The sequence below is a fragment of the Salmo trutta genome, unplaced genomic scaffold (assembly GCF_901001165.1).
Source record: "Salmo trutta unplaced genomic scaffold, fSalTru1.1, whole genome shotgun sequence".
NCBI lineage: Eukaryota > Metazoa > Chordata > Actinopteri > Salmoniformes > Salmonidae > Salmo > Salmo trutta.
The window spans coordinates 449,605-470,210 of NW_021822608.1; the positions used below are offsets into that span (position 1 = coordinate 449,605).

At 38.9% G+C, this 20,606-nt stretch overlaps 2 protein-coding genes across 2 annotated transcripts; one reads left to right on the plus strand and one right to left on the minus strand.

Moving 5' to 3' along the window:
• Positions 1-1,365: 1,365 nt before the first annotated feature.
• On the minus strand, positions 1,366-4,179 carry LOC115182942 (beta-2-microglobulin). The gene is made up of 4 exons (XM_029744301.1): positions 3,992-4,179; positions 2,928-3,200; positions 2,203-2,242; positions 1,366-2,084 (listed from the first exon to the last, which is right to left on the minus strand). The coding sequence occupies exons 1-3, from the start codon at positions 4,053-4,055 to the stop codon at positions 2,229-2,231; spliced, it is 351 nt and encodes a 116-aa protein (XP_029600161.1). The 5' UTR covers positions 4,056-4,179; the 3' UTR covers positions 1,366-2,084; positions 2,203-2,228.
• A 60-nt stretch (positions 4,180-4,239) lies between these two features.
• On the plus strand, positions 4,240-18,912 carry LOC115182941 (protein lifeguard 4). Its single transcript, XM_029744300.1, has 8 exons — positions 4,240-4,309; positions 5,038-5,283; positions 5,539-5,647; positions 8,656-8,761; positions 8,954-8,987; positions 9,434-9,551; positions 13,884-13,929; positions 18,039-18,912. The coding sequence occupies exons 2-8, from the start codon at positions 5,190-5,192 to the stop codon at positions 18,243-18,245; spliced, it is 714 nt and encodes a 237-aa protein (XP_029600160.1). The 5' UTR covers positions 4,240-4,309; positions 5,038-5,189; the 3' UTR covers positions 18,246-18,912.
• Positions 18,913-20,606: the final 1,694 nt, after the last annotated feature.

A 20,606-nucleotide genomic window follows, 5' to 3' on the forward strand; every position in this document is an offset into this window, starting at 1 on the left:
ATCTAATGGGTGGCATCCCTAAATCTAAATATTCCTGTTACATTGCACAACCTTCAATGTTATGTCATAATTACGTAAAATTCTGGCAAATTAGTTCGCAACGAGCCAGGCGGCCCAAACTGTTGCATATACCCTGACTCTGCGTGCAATGAACGGAAGAGAAGTGACAATTTCACCTGGTTAATAATGCCTGCTAACCTGGATTTCTTTTAGCTAAACATGCAGGTTTAAAAATATATACTTCTGTGTATTGCTTTTAAGAAAGGCATTAATGTTTATGGTTATTTACAGTTGTGCAACGATTGTGCTTTTTTTCGCAAATGCGCTTTTGTTAAATCATCCCCCGTTTGGCGAAGTCGGCTGTCTTTGTTAGGAAGAAATAGTCTTCACAGTTCGCAACGAGCCAGGCGGCCCAAACTGCTGCATATATCCTGACTCTGTTGCGGAGGTGACACATTTTCCCTAGTTAAAAGAAATTCATGTTAGCAGGCAATATTAACTAAATATGCAGGTTTAAAAATATATACTTGTGTATTGATTTTAAGAAAGACATTGATGTTTATGGTTAGGTACAAGTTGGAGCAACAAGTCCTTTTTCGCGAATGCGCACCGCATCGATTATATGCAACGCAGGACAGGCTAGATAAACTAGTAATATCAACCATGTGTAGTTAACTAGTGATTATGATTGATTGATTGTTTTTTATAAGTTAAGTTTAATGCTAGCTAGCAACTTACCTTGGCTTCTTACTGCATTCGCGTAACAGGCAGGCTCCTCGCGGAGTGCAATGTAAAGCAGGTGGTTAGAGCGTTGGACTAGTTACCTGTAAGGTTGCAAGATTGAATACCCAAGCTGACAAGGTAAAAATCTGTCGTTCTGCCCCTGAACAAGGCAGTTAACCCACCGTTCCTAGGCCGTCATTGAAAATAAGAATGTGTTCTTAACTGCCTTGCCTGGTTAAAAAATATTTATAAAAAAAAAATGTTTTAAAAATGACAAAAAAAAAAGTTTAATATTAAATAAAAAATTACAAATAAAAACTATTTTTTTTTAAATAAAAAATAAATTGCCAAATCGGTGGCCAAAAATACCGATTACCGATTGTTATGAAAACTTGAAATCGGCCCTAATTAATCGACCATTCCAATTAATCGGTTGACCTCTAATGTGAGTAGCTTATTACAAGTACATTACTGATTGAATGATTAATATAACTTATCAAAATGGACTTTTGAACATTACTGAGTCGATCACAATAAGTTCTTACAGTTAGAGACATTTAATCAAGAAATATCATAAAAAGTGCATTTTTGGTCACAATGATTTTGTATTTCTTTAAATTAAAATATTTAGTCAAATAGTTGTCCGATGTCAGTAGTTTACCATTTATTTTTTTATCAAACTGAACAGAAAAGTGTTGTATAATACACCGAAAGACAGAACTTTTTTTTTTTAAGTAATGAAAATACAGTTCTCTACTTAGCAAAATGTGCCTGTAAAAAGACCCCATTTATTACTGTTGATAATTGGTCATTTACAGGAATGTTGAAGGATAGACAGAAGATTAGATGTTATATTGATAAATGACTTCAAACCAAAATGAATGTTGATATTTACAGGTCACACAAATACATATCACATGGGCTTCCTCTAAAATAATTTGGGCTTAAAAAAATAAAATGCTGATCAAATATCAGACTTTAAAGCTAAAACCACATTCAAATAGTGCAAGTTATGGAGTTTATTTATTTCCATTTTGAGAAAGTGTTCAAATCTAATGGTACCAATTTCAAGGAAATTAAAGGTTTTCTTAATCTAAAAATAAAATACTTGATAAAGCCTTTGTTTTAAAAGAGAATGAGAATGTTCATCAGAAGCTGTGTCATTTGTCAATTAACAATAGCTTGCCCAAAATCTAATAATTTTGTGTCTAAGTGTTTAGTAATGATTTTCAATTCAAAACCCTTGAAACTGGCACCGTCGCACAAAGTGTTACCCGAAATGAAAACAAAAGCCCAAGTTAGTCATCTCAGGTCTAGTTTAAGGCTGGCACGGATTGGACAACCCCAGATGGAATGGCCACCTGTTAAGAAAGAAGGGTAAAGGTATGAGTTTTAATTCTGATTTAATCTAGTTAAGTTACAGTTAATGTAATTAGATACAGTTTCAACAAATAAATATAAATTCAGCTGAATACCTACCATTAAGTCCTGCTCCAGACAGATCCTTACATATCTGCCTCTGGAGAAAACAACAACAAAGAAAGCATTGTTATTGTTTTACAGATTTCCACAAACTACATGTCTACATGATATCAGTCTCTTAGTGTAACTAATGGCTCATCAATTGGTATCTAAATCAATGACCCCATAATGCACCTAGCTCTCCACGGCCCTGTCCAGAAACAACCCCTGTACTTCCTCCCTAGAAACTTGTGGATGTAAGAGGATAGGCCAGTCAGCTCATGACTGATGTACTAGCCCACTGTACTCAGTAGCATTGTAATCCATGTAGATATGATTTTTATGTCACGTGCTCCTCTGCTACAAAACCAACTGCCCTCTCTGAGACAAATAAAGTAGAAACTTGAATTGTAGTCAATATGTCAAGAAAATTCCACCTAGCCTATCAGAAGGACAGGTTCAACCTAAACCAAATCCTTTCAGTTCTCCACAAGTGACTCTAGGGAGTAGGGGCTTCTTTCTGTACAGGGCCCAGGTCTAGTGGTTGGCTTCTGCAGGTGACAGTCACACAAACACAGGAGCCAGGGTTAATCAAGGAGGTGGAAATACTAAGTAACTCACCCCAGGTGTACTCCTCTAACTACTAACTATACTAGTAACTCACCCCAGGTGTACTCCTCTAACTACACTAGTAACTCACCCCAGGTGTACTCCTCTAACTACTAACTATACTAGTAACTCACCCCAGGTGTAGGTCTTCAGATTCTTCAGGTGGCGGACTCTGCAGGTGTACTCCTCTCCGCTGGCTGGTGTGAATCCAACACTCTTGGTGAGGTGGAACTGCCATCCCTGTTCGAAGGCCAGGTCAGTCTGCTTGGCGTCGGGGATCTCCACGCCATTCTTCAGGAGCTGGATGCTGATGTCAGGGGGGTGGAAGCCACTCACGTGACAGATCAGGGTATTCTTATCTCCAAAGTTGCCAGGGTTACGGCTGTACACCTGAACCTTGGGGGGAGCTGGTAGAAATACGAAAGGAAATGCCACAGGGAGATTCATAGGTTTTCATTAGTTAAAGTTTAATTATGCCATTTGTAGGCATTGGAATACATAAATATATTCCTTTACATTTCACACAAGTAGGCTATATATTTTAACAAAGTTATTTCCTAGTAAAGTGCACTTAGGGACAAATGTCTGTGAGTTATCAGGCATTTATTATGGCTCGGGCCCATACTGACTGCCAAAGACAGCAGCCATTTCATTAAAAGTGAAAGTAAAATCTGGAGGGGATTTCCAACCATAACAGAATGTGGCGTCATTTCATTGTCGGCCTACACCAGGTAGGCTATAACATAACCTATCTACTGAAACAATCACTTAACGTTATATTCTGATCAGGTTAAAAACTTTACATTAACTTTACATTAGGTGACATCACACAACAATTTACAGGCATGCCAGCAAATAGTTGAGGGTAGGCCAGGCCTACATTAAAAATCAATGATTAAGATGTAGAAATAATGATTATCTGGCAAAAATGGCAAAAGGTTCATGCAAATTATTTTGCTAGGGCTCGAGGTTGTGGTGTCCTTCGTCCCACATGACATGACTATCAGGTTTACAAGAAACAGTGTTATATATATATAAACATTTTTTTTAAAGTTAGACATTTGGTACTTAAATAAATATCCTAGTAAAAAAACGTAAAACTAAAATATAAACAGCGTACAAACAAACTGATGGTAAGAAATCGATAAAGACATGCATTTCCAAACGTTGCGGTGACTTTATAAAACAAGATACTTACATTCTTTGGACTCCACCGCGCTGTAAATGAGCCCAAGTACAACGATTGACAGAATAGACTTCATATTTGGTCTAATTCGGAATTATTCGTCGTCAAATAAAATAGAGAATGGAAAGATCGGTCTGTCTGTGTCTGTCGGTGGAAATAACCTAACTGAAAGTAAGGCAGATAGTCGTATAAATGCTCTCCAGGACCGCCTCCTCTCTATTTTAAAAGCCAATCAAAAATGGTATATTTCTGTTGTTAGGCTAAAGAAAGCCTCACAGGTTAAGTAGTTTATTGGGGAGGACTATAGTCTGGAAATAACCTGAGATCCAGGTCAGTTACCATAATAACAATTTCGATTTAACATGTATGTCATGAGATAATGTTAGTTCACCTAGGCATCCATTTTGAGAATAAAAAAATATAGAATAGAATAGTTGTTTTGCCTTTTCAATATTTTGTGTCTCTATTGATCTAATTATAATTTGTATTTATTGAAACTTTATTTAACTAGGCAAGTCAGTTAAGAACAAATTCTTATTTACAATGACGGCCTACCCTGGCCAAACCCGGACGACGCTTGGACAATTGTGCGCCGCCCTATGGGATGTGATACAGCCTTAATTCGAACCAGGGACTCTTGCACTGAGATGCAGTGCCTTAAGACTGCTGCGCCACTCGGGAGCCCAACTATATTAGTCATTACAGTGAAAAGTTGCTAGAATGGTTACACACCATTACTTAATACAATATAACAATGCATGTATCTCTTTAAAAATATATGTGTATTTATACGGTATTTTCAGATTTTATTGAACAGAGTGAGGATGACAGTGGGGAAAGATAGTTTATATCAGGCAGTACGCCGGATTTGAACCCAGGCCGAAACCGTAGACGTGCGGCATAGACCACCCTAGGCCACAATACACATACCTCTTTTAATTAAGGTTTTTGTTTTGAGTTTTAGCATGAAGTTGAGCATAGTCTACTCTACCGCTTTAATAATAGCTCCCTGAAAATGACCCTTTGTTAACAGTTAGTGGTGTGTTGTGCTATTGCAGGTTTCATAGAAATCACGAGACATGTCACATGACGAACCAAGCCGGAAGCCGGAAGTAGAGTGAACTGACGCACGTCAACAGGAACAGCTGTGCAAGGGCCCAAAACAGAAAACATCACACAGTATTTTAGTCTGAATTAAAGCTGGATCAAGATGACTACACCTGAAAAATATCCTAGGTCTTCAATTGAAGATGATTTCAACTATGGGACAAACGTTGCGACTGCGAGTGTGCAAATCCGGATGGGTAAGAGAAGACCCGTTCTAGTCTATTTACCTAGCTAGCCTAGCCGATGATGGTAGCTAACTAGCAAGCCATCTTATCAATATGTCTGGATCATGCCTTGCCAAATGAAATAAAACTATGTGATATTTATTGCGGTGGTAACTAACTAAATGACAGAATCAAATAAATCTGCTGCTATAGAATTTAAATAAATAAATCATGATTTCAATAAGCCTAATTAGCTGTCTATCTATGTATTCTCTCTCCCCGGAACAGATTTCCTGCGCAAGGTGTACACCATCCTGTCTCTTCAGATCATCCTGACCACTGCTACCTCTGCTCTCTTCATGTTCTGTGACACCATCAAGGACTTTGTCCATTCAAGGTAAATTGTGAACTATTAGTAGGCCTGTATAACTCAATGGGCATATCTGGGAAACACTGTGGTAGAGAGGTAATGAGGGTGGGTATAATTTGTGGAATGTTCCAACAGGAATCTGTTTCAAAAACTTCGTAAATAACAAGGTTGCCAACAAACAACGTATACAAAGAGGTATATCGGCAGAATAAGATACCAGGTAGAGGGTGGACTATTTCATTACGTTTTTAACTCCATGTTTATTCTGGAAAAATATCTGTCCTCTCTCTGGTAGCCTATGGACAAACATTAAGAATAAGCTACGTGGTGAGTTGATGACTATTCGGCAGCTAGTCAGCACGGTGAATTGATCAGGCTACTTTGAATGTGTTGTTTGTTGGCATCCTTGTTATTTACAACGTTTTTGGAGCAGATTCCTGTTGGAACATTCCACAAATTATACCCACCTGGGTAATGATATTGTTATGATGTATATTAGTAAATGATACCCACCTGGGTAATGATATTGTTATGATGGATATTAGTTAATGATACCCACCTGGGTAATGATATTGTTATGATGGATATTAGTAAATGATACCCACCTGGGTAATGATATTAGTTAATGATACCCACCTGGGTAATGATATTGTTATGATGGATATTAGTTAATGATACCCACCTGGGTTATGATATTGTTATGATGGATATTAGTTAATGATACCCACCTGGGTTATGATATTGTTATGATGTATATTAGTAAATGATACCCACCTGGGTAATGATATTGTTATGATAGATATTAGTAAATGATACCCACCTGGGTAATGATATTGTTATGATGGATATTAGTTAATGATACCCACCTGGGTAATGATATTAGTTAATGATACCCATCTGGGTAATGATATTGTTATGATAGATATTAGTTAATGATACCCACCTGGGTAATGATATTGATATGATAGATATTAGTTAATGATACCCACCTGGGTAATGATATTAGTTAATGATACCCATCTGGGTAATGATATTGATATGATAGATATTAGTTAATGATACCCACCTGGGTAATGATATTAGTTAATGATACCCATCTGGGTAATGATATTGTTATGATGGATATTAGTAAATGATACCCACCTGGGTAATGATATTGATATGATAGATATTAGTTAATGATACCCACCTGGGTAATGATATTGATATGATAGATATTAGTTAATGATACCCACCTGGGTAATGATATTAGTTAATGATACCCATCTGGGTAATGATATTGTTATGATGGATATTAGTTAATGATACCCACCTGGGTAATGATATTGATATGATGGATATTAGTTAATGATACCCACCTGGGTAATGATATTAGTTAACGATACCCACCTGGGTAATGATATTGATATGATGATATTAGTAAATGCAGATAGTTGAATGCATACTCCACTAGGGCTGTAACGATAATGATACTCCATACTCCACTAGGGCTGTAACGATAATGATACTCCATACTCCACTAGGGCTGTAACGATAATGATACTCCATACTCCACTAGGGCTGTAACGATAATGATACTCCATACTCCACTAGGGCTGTAACGGTAATGATACTCCATACTCCACTAGGGCTGTAACGATAATGATACTCCATACTCCACTAGGGCTGTAACGATAATGATACTCCATACTCCACTAGGGCTGTAACGATAATGATACTCCATACTCCACTAGGGCTGTAACGATAATGATACTCCATACTCCACTAGGGCTGTAACGATAATGATACTCCATACTCCACTAGGGCTGTAACGATAATGATACTCCATACTCCACTAGGGCTGTAACGATAATGATACTCCATACTCCACTAGGGCTGTAACGATAATGATACTCCATACTCCACTAGGGCTGTAACGATAATGATACTCCATACTCCACTAGGGCTGTAACGATAATGATACTCCATACTCCACTAGGGCTGTAACAATAATGATACTCCATACTCCACTAGGGCTGTAACGATAATGGTACTCCATACTCCACTAGGGCTGTAACGATAATGGTACTCCATACTCCACTAGGGCTGTAACGATAATGGTACTCCATACTCCACTAGGGCTGTAACGATAATGGTACTCCATACTCCACTAGGGCTGTAACGATAATGATACTCCATACTCCACTAGGGCTGTAACGATAATGATACTCCATACTCCACTAGGGCTGTAACGATAATGATACTCCATACTCCACTAGGGCTGTAACGGTAATGATACTCCATACTCCACTAGGGCTGTAACGGTAATGATACTCCATACTCCACTAGGGCTGTAACGATAATGATACTCCATACTCCACTAGGGCTGTAACGGTAATGATACTCCATACTCCACTAGGGCTGTAACGGTAATGATACTCCATACTCCACTAGGGCTGTAACGGTAATGATACTCCATACTCCACTAGGGCTGTAACGATAATGATACTCCATACTCCACTAGGGCTGTAACGGTAATGATACTCCATACTCCACTAGGGCTGTAACGGTAATGATACTCCATACTCCACTAGGGCTGTAACGATAATGATACTCCATACTCCACTAGGGCTGTAACGATAATGATACTCCATACTCCACTAGGGCTGTAACGATAATGATACTCCATACTCCACTAGGGCTGTAACGATAATGGATGAAGACCGTCAGGAAAAAATAAAATAACAACCAGAAACATTAAAATAGGCGCCAACCCTCCACCCCCTAAATAGCCCTATACACCAGTATTGTGCATGTATTCATATACTGTAAGGAGACATGTACTTTGGCTACGATGACATCAAATTACTATTGTACTAATCTCTCCAGCCTGGGTGTCGGTCTGTTTCTGCCGTCTTGCCAACTCCTTATGGAACTTAAAATGGATTATGCTGTGACAAGAGCCCAACCAGATGTGCAATAGTATAATCTGTCCAACACGCTGCCTGATTGGCTTGGCTTGGTTCTGACTCTCTCATTGGTTCTGTCCCCCACAGTCCAGCGGTTGTGTTGGTGTCAGCCATTGGCTCCCTGGTGTTGATCATTGCCCTGGCCTTCTACAGACATCAACACCCCATTAACCTATACCTGCTTGCCGCATTTGTAAGTTCTGGTTTGCACAGATTGTGTCCCAAACGGCACCCTATTCCCTATATAGTGCACTACTTTTGACCAGGTCCCATAGGGTTCTGGTCAAAAGTAGTGCACTATATAGGGAATAGTGGCCCCGGTTAAAAGTAGTGCACTATGTAATGAATTTGTTTAGCCTAACATTGTTTTATTTCTGTCTTTCAGACTCTGTTGGAGTCGGTCTCTGTTGCTACCGCAGGTGAGTTCTGCTTTGATTGATGTTGATTCATCTTTTGAAAACTTTTATTTTATGTTTAGTTCAAAATATCCACCGCCTCTATATAAATTACATCCAATTCATTCTATTCATGTCTCAATAAATAATAAATTAGTTAATCTACTGTGAGACACCTCTGATCTCATTAGTAATATGATTATTCATAGCTTATTATTCCCCTCAGGAAATATCGACCCTCTACAGTGTTTCCATAGCAACACCACAGGCTACACTCCCTGCCTGCATCCGACATGGCATCCTATTCAATAGGGAATAGGGTGCACTAATTAGTGCCCTTTATAGGGAATAGGGTGCACTAATTAGTGCCCTTTATAGGAAATACGTTTCAATTTCAGACGCAGTCCACGCTGTGTGTTCCCTCCTATACATTGTGAATCAGGCATGTGTTTGTGTTGTTGTCTCTGTAGTGACCTTCTATGAGTACTCCATCGTGCTCCAGGCCTTCTTCCTCACAGCCGCTGTGTTCCTTGGGCTGACTGCCTACACCTTCCAGTCTAAGAGAGACTTCAGTAAACTGGGAGCTGGGTAAGAGGCCTTAAACGCCTGTCGTAGACCTGGCTGTCTGTAATAACACCCTCTTTTTCAACAGTAGTGCACTATGTAGGGAATATGGTCAGGGTTCCATTTTGGATGCAAACCTACCTGTTAGCTTCTCAATGTTACAGATATATTACCTATTTATTATAGCTGCTACACTGTTACAGATATATTACCTATTTATTATAGCTGCTACACTGTTACAGATATATTACCTATTTATTATAGCTGTTACAGATATATTACCTATTTATTATAGCTGCTACACTGTTACAGATATATTACCTATTTATTATAGCTGTTACAGATATATTACCTATTTATTATAGCTGTTACAGATATATTAACTATTTATTATAGCTGTTACAGATATATTACCTATTTATTATAGCTGTTACAGATATATTACCTATTTATTATAGCTGCTACAGATATATTACCTATTTATTATAGCTGCTACACTGTTACAGATATATTACCTATTTATTATAGCTGTTACAGATATATTACCTATTTATTATAGCTGCTACACTGTTACAGATATATTACCTATTTATTATAGCTGCTACAGATATATTACCTATTTATTATAGCTGCTACAGATATATTACCTATTTATTATAGCTGCTACACTGTTACAGATATATTACCTATTTATTATAGCTGTTACAGATATATTACCTATTTATTATAGCTGCTACACTGTTACAGATATATGACCTATTTATTATAGCTGTTACAGATATATTACCTATTTATTATAGCTGTTACAGATATATTACCTATTTATTATAGCTGCTACACTGTTACAGATATATGACCTATTTATTATAGCTGCTACAGATATATTACCTATTTATTATAGCTGCTACACTGTTACAGATATATTACCTATTTATTATAGCTGCTACAGATATATTACCTATTTATTATAGCTGCTACACTGTTACAGATATATTACCTATTTATTATAGCTGCTACAGATATATTACCTATTTATTATAGCTGCTACACTGTTACAGATATATTACCTATTTATTATAGCTGTTACAGATATATTACCTATTTATTATAGCTGCTACACTGTTACAGATATATTACCTATTTATTATAGCTGTTACAGATATATGACCTATTTATTATAGCTGCTACACTGTTACAGATATATTACCTATTTATTATAGCTGCTACAGATATATTACCTATTTATTATAGCTGCTACACTGTTACAGATATATTACCTATTTATTATAGCTGTTACAGATATATTACCTATTTATTATAGCTGTTACAGATATATTACCTATTTATTATAGCTGTTACATATATATTACCTATTTATTATAGCTGCTACACTGTTACAGATATATTACCTATTTATTATAGCTGTTACATATATATTACCTATTTATTATAGCTGTTACAGATATATTACCTATTTATTATAGCTGCTACAGATATATTAACTATTTATTATAGCTGTTACAGATATATTACCTATTTATTATAGCTGCTACACTGTTACAGATATATTACCTATTTATTATAGCTGTTACAGATATATTAACTATTTATTATAGCTGTTACAGATATATTACCTATTTATTATAGCTGTTACAGATATATTACCTATTTATTATAGCTGCTACACTGTTACAGATATATTAACTATTTATTATAGCTGTTACAGATATATTACCTATTTATTATAGCTGCTACACTGTTACAGATATATTACCTATTTATTATAGCTGCTACAGATATATTACCTATTTATTATAGCTGCTACAGATAAATTAACTATTTATTATAGCTGCTACAGATATATGACCTATTTATTATAGCTGCTACACTGTTACAGATATATTACCTATTTATTATAGCTGCTACAGATATATTACCTATTTATTATAGCTGCTACACTGTTACAGATATATTACCTATTTATTATAGCTGTTACAGATATATTACCTATTTATTATAGCTGCTACACTGTTACAGATATATTACCTATTTATTATAGCTGTTACAGATATATGACCTATTTATTATAGCTGCTACACTGTTACAGATATATTACCTATTTATTATAGCTGCTACAGATATATTACCTATTTATTATAGCTGCTACACTGTTACAGATATATTACCTATTTATTATAGCTGTTACAGATATATTACCTATTTATTATAGCTGTTACAGATATATTACCTATTTATTATAGCTGTTACATATATATTACCTATTTATTATAGCTGCTACACTGTTACAGATATATTACCTATTTATTATAGCTGTTACATATATATTACCTATTTATTATAGCTGTTACAGATATATTACCTATTTATTATAGCTGCTACAGATATATTAACTATTTATTATAGCTGTTACAGATATATTACCTATTTATTATAGCTGCTACACTGTTACAGATATATTACCTATTTATTATAGCTGTTACAGATATATTAACTATTTATTATAGCTGTTACAGATATATTACCTATTTATTATAGCTGTTACAGATATATTACCTATTTATTATAGCTGCTACACTGTTACAGATATATTAACTATTTATTATAGCTGTTACAGATATATTACCTATTTATTATAGCTGCTACACTGTTACAGATATATTACCTATTTATTATAGCTGCTACAGATATATTACCTATTTATTATAGCTGCTACAGATAAATTAACTATTTATTATAGCTGCTACAGATATATGACCTATTTATTATAGCTGCTACACTGTTACAGATATATTACCTATTTATTATAGCTGCTACAGATATATTACCTATTTATTATAGCTGCTACACTGTTACAGATATATTACCTATTTATTATAGCTGTTACAGATATATTAACTATTTATTATAGCTGTTACAGATATATTACCTATTTATTATAGCTGTTACATATATATTACCTATTTATTATAGCTGCTACACTGTTACAGATATATTACCTATTTATTATAGCTGTTACATATATATTACCTATTTATTATAGCTGTTACAGATATATTACCTATTTATTATAGCTGCTACAGATATATTAACTATTTATTATAGCTGTTACAGATAAATTACCTATTTATTATAGCTGCTACACTGTTACAGATATATTACCTATTTATTATAGCTGTTACAGATATATTAACTATTTATTATAGCTGTTACAGATATATTACCTATTTATTATAGCTGTTACAGATATATTACCTATTTATTATAGCTGCTACACTGTTACAGATATATTAACTATTTATTATAGCTGTTACAGATATATTACCTATTTATTATAGCTGCTACACTGTTACAGATATATTACCTATTTATTATAGCTGCTACAGATATATTACCTATTTATTATAGCTGCTACAGATAAATTAACTATTTATTATAGCTGCTACAGATATATTACCTATTTATTATAGCTGTTACAGATATATTACCTATTTATTATAGCTGCTACAGATATATTAACTATTTATTATAGCTGCTACAGATATATTAACTATTTATTATAGCTGCTACAGATATATTAACTATTTATTATAGCTGCTACAGATATATTACCTATTTATTATAGCTGTTACAGATATATTACCTATTTATTATAGCTGTTACAGATATGTTACCTATTTATTATAGCTGTTACAGATATATTACCTATTTATTATAGCTGCTACACTGTTACAGATATATTACCTATTTATTATAGCTGCCACAGATATATTAACTATTTATTATAGCTGTTACAGATATATTACCTATTTATTATAGCTGCTACAGATATATTACCTATTTATTATAGCTGCTACAGATATATTACCTATTTATTATAGCTGCTACAGATATATTACCTATTTATTATAGCTGCTACACTGTTACAGATATATTACCTATTTATTATAGCTGCTACAGATATATTACCTATTTATTATAGCTGCTACACGGTTACAGATATATTACCTATTTATTATAGCTGCTACACTGTTACAGATATATTACCTATTTATTATAGCTGCTACAGATATATTACCTATTTATTATAGCTGCTACACGGTTACAGATACATTACCTATGTATTTTTAGAGGGTATTTCTAAACACCAAGCATGGTCTCAGGTTTGTAAGTGCTGTCTTGATGACAACGACCATAGGAGCCACTAACGCCCCTTCTTGATAAAGATTCACACACAACTGTATCCACAACTGTATGGTTGTCTACTACAGACAACGTGTAATAGGTAGCCGCTGGTGGAACACTAGGAACAGAATCTGAATCTTCACTGTGTTCCAGACTGTTCTCCGGCCTGTGGATCCTGATCATCGCTGGTTTCATGAAGGTGAGTTTCGTCCTTTTTACAGTTTCTGTTTACTGTTAAAATAGTTTTTTCTTCAAGTAGTGGTTACTACAGTAGAGGTGGTTTCAGGTAGTGGTTACTACAGTAGAGGTGGTTTCAGGTAGTGGTTACTACAGTAGAGGTGGTTTCAGGTAGTGGTTACTACAGTAGAGGTGGTTTCAGGTAGTGGTTACTACAGTAGAGGTGGTTTCAGGTAGTGGTTACTACAGTAGAGGTGGTTTCCTTCAGGTAGTGGTTACTACAGTAGAGGTGGTTTCAGGTAGTGGTTACTACAGTAGAGATGGTTTCAGGTAGTGGTCGTTACTACAGTAGAGATGGTTTCAGGTAGTGGTCGTTACTACAGTAGAGGTGGTTTCAGGTAGTGGTCGTTACTACAGTAGAGGTGGTTTCAGGTAGTGGTCGTTACTACAGTAGAGGTGGTTTCAGGTAGTGGTCGTTACTACAGTAGAGGTGGTTTCAGGTAGTGGTCGTTACTACAGTAGAGGTGGTTTCAGGTAGTGGTCGTTACTACAGTAGAGGTGGTTTCAGGTAGTGGTCGTTACTACAGTAGAGGTGGTTTCAGGTAGTGGTCGTTACTACAGTAGAGGTGGTTTCAGGTAGTGGTCGTTACTACAGTAGAGGTGGTTTCAGGTAGTGGTCGTTACTACAGTAGAGGTGGTTTCAGGTAGTGGTTACTACAGTAGAGATGGTTTCAGGTAGTGGTCGTTACTACAGTAGAGATGGTTTCAGGTAGTGGTCGTTACTACAGTAGAGGTGGTTTCAGGTAGTGGTCGTTACTACAGTAGAGGTGGTTTCAGGTAGTGGTCGTTACTACAGTAGAGGTGGTTTCAGGTAGTGGTCGTTACTACAGTAGAGGTGGTTTCAGGTAGTGGTCGTTACTACAGTAGAGGTGGTTTCAGGTAGTGGTTACTACAGTAGAGATGGTTTCAGGTAGTGGTTACTACAGTAGAGGTGGTTTCAGGTAGTGGTCGTTACTACAGTAGAGGTGGTTTCAGGTAGTGGTCGTTACTACAGTAGAGGTGGTTTCAGGTAGTGGTCGTTACTACAGTAGAGTTGGTTTCAGGTAGTGGTCGTTACTACAGTAGAGGTGGTTTCAGGTAGTGGTCGTTACTACAGTAGAGGTGGTTTCAGTTAGTGGTCGTTACTACAGTAGAGGTGGTTTCAGGTAGTGGTCGTTACTACAGTAGAGGTGGTTTCAGGTAGTGGTCGTTACTACAGTAGAGGTGGTTTCAGGTAGTGGTCGTTACTACAGTAGAGGTGGTTTCAGGTAGTGGTCGTTACTACAGTAGAGGTGGTTTCAGGTAGTGGTCGTTACTACAGTAGAGGTGGTTTCAGGTAGTGGTCGTTACTACAGTAGAGGTGGTTTCAGGTAGTGGTCGTTACTACAGTAGAGGTGGTTTCAGGTAGTGGTCGTTACTACAGTAGAGGTGGTTTCAGGTAGTGGTCGTTACTACAGTAGAGGTGGTTTCAGGTAGTGGTCGTTACTACAGTAGAGGTGGTTTCAGGTAGTGGTCGTTACTACAGTAGAGGTGGTTTCAGGTAGTGGTCGTTACTACAGTAGAGGTGGTTTCAGGTAGTGGTTACTACAGTAGAGGTGGTTTCAGGTAGTGGTCGTTACTACAGTAGAGGTGGTTTCAGGTAGTGGTTACTACAGTAGAGGTGGTTTCAGGTAGTGGTTACTACAGTAGAGGTGGTTTCAGGTAGTGGTCGTTACTACAGTAGAGGTGGTTTCAGGTAGTGGTTACTACAGTAGAGGTGGTTTCAGGTAGTGGTTACTACAGTAGAGATGGTTTCAGGTAGTGGTCGTTACTACAGTAGAGATGGTTTCAGGTAGTGGTCGTTACTACAGTAGAGGTGGTTTCAGGTAGTGGTCGTTACTACAGTAGAGGTGTTTTCAGGTAGTGGTCGTTACTACAGTAGAGGTGGTTTCAGGTAGTGGTCGTTACTACAGTAGAGGTGGTTTCAGGTAGTGGTCGTTACTACAGTAGAGGTGGTTTCAGGTAGTGGTCGTTACTACAGTAGAGGTGGTTTCAGGTAGTGGTCGTTACTACAGTAGAGGTGGTTTCAGGTAGTGGTCGTTACTACAGTAGAGGTGGTTTCAGGTAGTGGTTACTACAGTAGAGGTGGTTTCAGGAAATGGTTACTACAGTAGAGGTGGTTTCAGGTAGTGGTTACTACAGTAGAGGTGGTTTCAGGTAGTGGTCGTTACTACAGTAGAGGTGGTTTCAGGTAGTGGTCGTTACTACAGTAGAGGTGGTTTCAGGTAGTGGTCGTTACTACAGTAGAGGTGGTTTCAGGTAGTGGTCGTTACTACAGTAGAGGTGGTTTCAGGTAGTGGTCGTTACTACAGTAGAGGTGGTTTCAGGTAGTGGTCGTTACTACAGTAGAGGTGGTTTCAGGTAGTGGTCGTTACTACAGTAGAGGTGGTTTCAGGTAGTGGTGGTTACTACAGTAGAGGTGGTTTCAGGTAGTGGTCGTTACTACAGTAGAGGTGGTTTCAGGTAGTGGTCGTTACTACAGTAGAGGTGGTTTCAGGTAGTGGTCGTTACTACAGTAGAGGTGGTTTCAGGTAGTGGTCGTTACTACAGTAGAGGTGGTTTCAGGTAGTGGTCGTTACTACAGTAGAGGTGGTTTCAGGTAGTGGTCGTTACTACAGTAGAGGTGGTTTCAGGTAGTGGTCGTTACTACAGTAGAGGTGGTTTCAGGTAGTGGTCGTTACTACAGTAGAGGTGGTTTCAGGTAGTGGTTACTACAGTAGAGGTGGTTTCAGGTAGTGGTTACTACAGTAGAGGTGGTTTCAGGTAGTGGTTACTACAGTAGAGGTGGTTTCAGGTAGTGGTCGTTACTACAGTAGAGGTGGTTTCAGGTAGTGGTCGTTACTACAGTAGAGGTGGTTTCAGGTAGTGGTCGTTACTACAGTAGAGGTGGTTTCAGGTAGTGGTCGTTACTACAGTAGAGGTGGTTTCAGGTAGTGGTCGTTACTACAGTAGAGGTGGTTTCAGGTAGTGGTCGTTACTACAGTAGAGGTGGTTTCAGGTAGTGGTCGTTACTACAGTAGAGGTGGTTTCAGGTAGTGGTCGTTACTACAGTAGAGGTGGTTTCAGGTAGTGGCCGTTACTACAGTAGAGGTGGTTTCAGGTAGTGGCCGTTACTACAGTAGAGGTGGTTTCAGGTAGTGGTCGTTACTACAGTAGAGGTGGTTTCAGGTAGTGGTCGTTACTACAGTAGAGGTGGTTTCAGGTAGTGGTCGTTACTACAGTAGAGGTGGTTTCAGGTAGTGGTCGTTACTACAGTAGAGGTGGTAACAGGTAGTGGTCGTTACTACAGTAGAGGTGGGTTCCAGGTAGTGGTCGTTACTACAGTAGAGGTGGGTTCCAGGTAGTGGTCGTTACTACAGTAGAGGTGGTTTCAGGTAGTGGTCGTTACTACAGTAGAGGTGGTTTCAGGTAGTGGTCGTTACTACAGTAGAGGTGGTTTCAGGTAGTGGTCGTTACTACAGTAGAGGTGGTTTCAGGTAGTGGTCGTTACTACAGTAGAGGTGGTTTCAGGTAGTGGTCGTTACTACAGTAGAGGTGGTTTCAGGTAGTGGTCGTTACTACAGTAGAGGTGGTTTCAGGTAGTGGTCGTTACTACAGTAGAGGTGGTTTCAGGTAGTGGTTACTACAGTAGAGGTGGTTTCAGGTAGTGGTTACTACAGTAGAGGTGGTTTCAGGTAGTGGTTACTACAGTAGAGGTGGTTTCAGGTAGTGGTTACTACAGTAGAGGTGGTTTCAGGTAGTGGTTACTACAGTAGAGGTGGATCATTACCACTCCATTATTTCTTCATTATCCATTATTTTCTTCTAATTAGTCATTCCTCATTAATGCCTTGTCAGTCATCCATCTATCATCCGTTTATTCATACGTCCTTAATCTATCCGTCAGTCATCCATCTGTCATCCGTCCATTCAGACATCCTTAATCTATCCGTCAGTCAGTCATCCATCTGTCATCCGTCCATTCAGACATCCTTAATCTATCCGTCAGTCAATCCATCTATCCAGCGTTTAATCTGAGTCTCCTCTCCCCTCCTCCTCTTCTCCCCCTCCCAGCTCTTCTTCCAGAACGACACAGTGGAGCTGGTATTTGCTGGTGCGGGAGCTCTGTTGTTCTGTGGCTTCATCATCTATGACACCCACCTCCTGATGCACCAGCTGTCCCCTGAGGAACACGTCCTGGCCTCCATTAACCTGTACCTGGACATCGTTAACCTCTTCCTGCACATCCTCCGCATGCTGGACTCCATGAAGAAAAACTGAGCTTCTATTCCCTATTTAGTGCACTACACACTATTCCCTATTTAGTGCACTACGTTTTGACCAGGGCCCATAGGGCTCTGTATGAACGTAGTGCACCGTGAAAGGAACGGTGTGTGGTTTGGGACTCAGACGATTAGTGATCTGCTGCTTAGCTCACAGGGTGACTTGGGATCGATTCAGTTCTAAATTCAGTAACATTTTCTTGGATTTATTTAGAAAATCCTCATAGAAAAGAAAAATGGGCATTTATCGGTTCACCTCCTGAATTGAAAACTGATTTGCCCTCAATCTCTGATAGACAACCCTGCTGTAGATCCTACCAGTGATTGTGAAACGTTAACTCATCGTCTAAGTTTAACCCCAGAGATAATATTATATTATAACCTGTGCCATTTTGTTTTAGCATTTTAGGACTGGCTGTGTTTTGGGACTGGCTGTGTTTTGGGACTGGCTGTGTTTTGGAACTGGCCTGGCTGTGTTTTGGGACTGGCTGTGTTTTGGGACTGGCTGTGTTTTGGAACTGGCCTGGCTGTGTTTTGGGACTGGCTGTGTTTTGGGACTGGCTGTGTTTTGGGACTGGCTGTGTTTTGGGACTGGTTGTGTTTTGGAACTGGCTGTGTTTTGGACTTATACTGTTTATTGTTCTGAATGTAAAAAAAAAAAAAAATCATGTTTAATTGTGGGTTGCTTGCTCAATGAATGATACCTTTCTGAATATTCAAGCATACGGATTATGTAAAGTTGTTTTTGGGTGCTGGTGTAAAATAGCATAACACATTTTATAGCAAAGTAGTTAATTCTACTTTAGTCTAACTTCCATCCCCTAGCTTGCTGGTATTCTGAATTTCAACACATAAAAACATCCCTTAGTTACTGCCCATAGGAATAGAAAAATCAACTCAGTGGCCAGTGTATTAGGTCCATCTGGTACCGGGTCGGACACCCTTTGCCTCCAGAACAGTCTTGAGTTTTTTAAGGCATGGAAACAATTGATGTCAAGGGACCTAACGCCCCCAGCCTGTACCGTTGACGCCAGGCAGGATGGGACCATGGACTCATGCTGCTTACGACTAATCCTGACTCTACCATCAGCCTGTACCGTTGACGCCAGGCAGGATGGGACCATGGACTCATGCTGCTTACGACTAATCCTGACTCTACCATCAGCCTGTACCGTTGACGCCAGGCAGGATGGGACCATGGACTCATGCTGCTTACGACTAATCCTGACTCTACCATCAGCCTGTACCGTTGACGCCAGGCAGGATGGGACCATGGACTCATGCTGCTTACGACTAATCCTGACTCTACCATCAGCCTGTACCGTTGACGCCAGGCAGGATGGGACCATGGACTCATGCTGCTTACGACTAATCCTGACTCTACCATCAGCCTGTACCGTTGACGCCAGGCAGGATGGGACCATGGACTCATGCTGCTTACGACTAATCCTGACTCTACCATCAGCCTGTACCGTTGACGCCAGGCAGGATGGGACCATGGACTCATGCTGCTTACGACTAATCCTGACTCTACCATCAGCCTGTACCGTTGACGCCAGGCAGGATGGGACCATGGACTCATGCTGCTTACGACTAATCCTGACTCTACCATCAGCCTGTACCGTTGACGCCAGGCAGGATGGGACCATGGACTCATGCTGCTTACGACTAATCCTGACTCTACCATCAGCCTGTACCGTTGACGCCAGGCAGGATGGGACCATGGACTCATGCTGCTTACGACTAATCCTGACTCTACCATCAGCCTGTACCGTTGACGCCAGGCAGGATGGGACCATGGACTCATGCTGCTTACGACTAATCCTGACTCTACCATCAGCCTGTACCGTTGACGCCAGGCAGGATGGGACCATGGACTCATCCTGCTTACGACTAATCCTGACTCTACCATCAGCCTGTACCGTTGACGCCAGGCAGGATGGGACCATGGACTCATGCTGCTTACGACTAATCCTGACTCTGGCATCAAGACGACGCAACAGAAATAGGGATTCGTCGGACCAGGCGATGTTTTTCCACTCCTCAGTTGTCCAGTGTTGGTGATGGCCTGTCCACTGGAGCAGCTTCCCCTTGTTTTTAGCTGATAGGAACCCAGTGTTGGTGATGGCCTGCCCACTGGAGCAGCTTCCCCTTGTTTTTAGCTGATAGGAACCCAGTGTTGGTGATGGCCTGCCCACTGGAGCAGCTTCCCCTTGTTTTTAGCTGATAGGAACCCAGTGTTGGTGATGGCCTGCCCACTGGAGCAGCTTCTCCTTGTTTTTAGCTGATAGGAACCCAGTGTTGGTGATGGCCTGCCCACTGGAGCAGCTTCTCCTTGTTTTTAGCTGATAGGAACCCA